Source organism: Calliphora vicina, chromosome 1, assembly GCF_958450345.1.
Source record: "Calliphora vicina chromosome 1, idCalVici1.1, whole genome shotgun sequence".
Classification (NCBI taxonomy): Eukaryota; Metazoa; Arthropoda; class Insecta; order Diptera; family Calliphoridae; genus Calliphora; species Calliphora vicina.
In genome coordinates, this window is record NC_088780.1 from 69,804,821 (window position 1) to 69,808,397 (window position 3,577).

At 36.2% G+C, this 3,577-nt stretch overlaps 1 protein-coding gene across 1 annotated transcript; it reads right to left on the reverse strand.

The window, feature by feature from the left end:
* Positions 1-2,894: 2,894 nt before the first annotated feature.
* LOC135949870 (polyadenylate-binding protein 1-B-like) lies at positions 2,895-3,326 on the reverse strand. Its single transcript, XM_065499321.1, has one exon. It carries the CDS (start codon positions 3,324-3,326, stop codon positions 2,895-2,897), a length of 432 nt encoding a protein of 143 aa, XP_065355393.1.
* Between the last annotated feature and the right edge of the window lie 251 nt (positions 3,327-3,577).

Consider the following 3,577-nt stretch of genomic DNA (forward strand, 5'->3'; position numbering starts at 1 on the left):
AGATATGCGAAATATTTCCGACGGCTTATTAAAAAAATTCCCTACGCTGTCAAAACGATTGAAAATTTGTGGATCATGCAGGAAAGAGCTCGGAAAGTTGAACGAATTACCGAATTTGAATAGTAATGAGCCTTGCTTTGAAGTTATTCCAGATGAAGACAAAAGTAATTCCGAGAATGAAGACAGAACTGTTGATGATGATGGTTATTCTAACTTTTCAAATTCAACGAATGAGTGTCGAAACCAATACCATAAGGATGCAGTAGAAGATCTTGTACAAATAAAAAAGAAATACAAAACGTCACAGAGTGAAGATGAAAGAATTCAACTTCTCACGCTTGCTCCAAGAACATGGAGTTCTGCAAAAACAATGACTGAGTTTGGAACGTCTCAACGAAAAGCAAAGAATTCAATTGCTAAACAATTGGTTGCTGAGCATGGGATTCTCACACTCCCAAACAAAAAGAAGGGAAAAACTTTGGAGTGCGATACTAAATCTCTAATAACTCAGTTTTATCAGCGAGATGATATGAGTCGCCTGATGCCAGGGATGAAAGACTGGATGTCTGTACGAATCGATGGCAAGAAAGTTCAAATGCAGAAGAGAATGGTTCTCTGTAACCTGAATGAATTATTCGCAACATTTCAATCTGAATACGAGGATGTCAAAATTGGATTCACAAAATTTACACAACTGAGGCCAAAACATTGCGTTTTGGCAGGAAGCAGCGGAACTCACACAGTATGTGTTTGTATTTACCATGAAAATGTTAAATTGATGTTGAAGGAAATCAACTTAAATTACTTAAAAGATGATTCATCAGAAGATTTACACCATTATCGCGATTGCCTTAAATTGACTATGTGCCCTAATGCTACAACTTCTTGCCACTTAGGTGAATGTTCGAATTGCCCGGAAACCACATCCATCAAAGAAAATTTAATCAACTCTTTTGATCGAGAATGTATTGAGGAGTTAAAATTTGAATCTTGGCTTCAGACTGAAAGATGCACACTGAAAACCATAATTTTAAATGTGGATGATTTTGTGGAAGAACTGTGTAGAGGATTGCTAAATTTGAGAACCCATGACTTTTTAGTCAAAGAGCAGTGGTCATTCTTCAAGGACTTGAAAACACATTTGAAGTCTGGTGAATTCATTATTTCATTTGATTTCGCAGAGAACTATAAATATGTTCTTCAGGATTCCATACAAGCATTCCACTTCAATAACGACCAAGCAACTATATTCACAGTAGTTATTTACTACATGAAAGAAGAAAACCTGGAACACAAAAGTATGACAATCATATCCGACGATTTAAAACATGACACCGTTGCAGTTTATGAGTACCAGAAGATAATACTAAATTATCTAAAATCAAAATTTACAGTAGAAAAGGTATACTACGTTTCGGACGGAGCTCGTCAACATTTTAAAAACAAAAGTAGCTTCGCAAATCTTACAGCTCATGAAAAAGATTTTGGAATGCCAGCTGAGTGGCATTTTCATCCTACTGCTCATGGTAAAGGAGCATGTGATGGTATTGGAGCAAACCTCAAAAGAAATGCAGCGAAGTATAGCCTCCAGTGCTCTCATCAAGATCGCATCTTAGATTCGACTGCTTTATTCCATTGGGCAAAGAATTATTGTAAAGAAACTAAAATAGTTTTTAGTAGCAAAGAGGATCATGAGGAAACATTGAAAACACTAAAGAGCAGATTCGATGCTGCGGTAACAATCGATGGCACTGCTCAATACCATGCTTTCATACCGCTTGTCGATGGAAGACTCAAATTAAAAAAGTTTTCTGCATCTACTCAATGCGATTTCTTTCCAAAGCCAAAAAAGAAGCCAGCAGCGAAATCAGTAGCTGAATCTAATAACGCCAAGAAAGGATTGACAAATTTTTAAGGTTTACACACAAATATGAAAAAAATTAAAATAGTGCAAATTTAAAAACCTTTGTCTTGAGTTACAAAACATTTATTTTGATAGATAGCCCACTCGCATCCCACTAAGCGACCAAAAAGGTTTTAAAGGAAAAGACCTAAGCTTTCTTTTGAAAAAAAAAATTAATAAAAAAGAGTCCATTTTGGAAAAAAAAGTCAAAAAGGTTTTTGATTTTTCAAAAAAAAGTAAAAACTTGTATGTCTTGAGTTACAAAACATTTTTTTTATAGATATCCCACTCGCATCCCACTAAGCGACAAAAAGGGTGTTAAAGGAAAACACATAAGCTTTCTTCTGAGCAAAAAAAAAATTAAAAAATGGGTCCATTTTTTTAAAAAAAGTCAACAAAGTTTTTGATTTTGCAAAAAAATTCAAAAATTTAAATCTTGAGTTACAAAATATTTTTTTTGATAGATATCCCACTCGCATCCCACTAAGCGACCATATAGGTCGCTTAGGAAAAGACCTAAGCTTTCTTAAAAAAAATAAAAAGGGCCCATTTTGAAAAAAAAGTCAAAAATATTTTTGATTTAAAAAAAAAAATCAAAAATATTTTATTAAATTTTTTTTTTTTTTTTTTTTTCGAAAGATTGCATAAATAGCTATCTAAACTATTTGGGACACATTTTGCTAAGAACAATAGGTAATAAGTTATATGGATAAAAAAAAACACCTGTTTGGCCAAAATGTCAAATTTTGACCTCCTATAACTCAGAGAGTTCTTGACCGATCTTGTTGAAAAATGGTGTCCGAATTACTATCCAATAGAACTAACATTGGTGCAAATTTCATCGCGATCGGAAGACATCGATTTCAAAAGTTGGTTCACTTGACATGAAATGCCCTATATATAAATACTACATTTTTTGATAAAAAAAATTCAATTAAATATTGTTTAAACTATAGTTTAAACATGGCGCCGGCCTCGGCCTTTGCCTGGTTTATTCTGGCTTGCTTTGAAAGCATAATACGTTGGCCAGCGATTTAATGGCTTCAGCCAAGATATGTTGATCTGGCATTGGTGGTTTGGTAGTTGAAACAACTGGAGCTGGTGATTGTTGAAGTAGATGTTGTTGAGTTTGATGATTATGCGGCTGTTGGCGTTGATGACGACGATGATGTGGCTGTTGGCGTTGATGGCGACGATGATGTGGCTGTTGGCGTTGATGACGACGATGATGTGACTGTTGGCGTTGATGACGACGATGATGTGGCTGACGAGGTTGATGGTGTCGGTGTTGACGATGCTGATGATGATGTTGACGATGATGTTGACGATGCTGATGATGATGTTGACGATGCTGAAGTGGTTGTTGGTGCGGTTGTATTTGGTTCTCGGTGTCACGACTGCGTCGACTGCTGACGGTGGACATGTTGGTCTGTGGGCTGCGTGTCCTCGATGGGTGCAACATGGTATGATGAAGATGCTTGCATTTTATGCATGACTCCATCGAGGTACACGACCTTATATTATGGCTTCGAGCCAAACAATTGGTACAATAACCAAGACGCTCAACTATGTCACGTCTTCTTTCTGGCGTCATTTGCAGGAATCTCCGGCAAAATTTGAGCCCATGATACCCTTTACAATTACACAGTAATACACTTCTAAGTCCCTAGGGAC

Bases quoted from the DNA above. Each gene is read 5' to 3' on its own strand.
- LOC135949870 (XM_065499321.1), bottom strand. From the start codon at position 3,326: ATGTCCACCGTCAGCAGTCGACGCAGTCGTGACACCGAGAACCAAATA.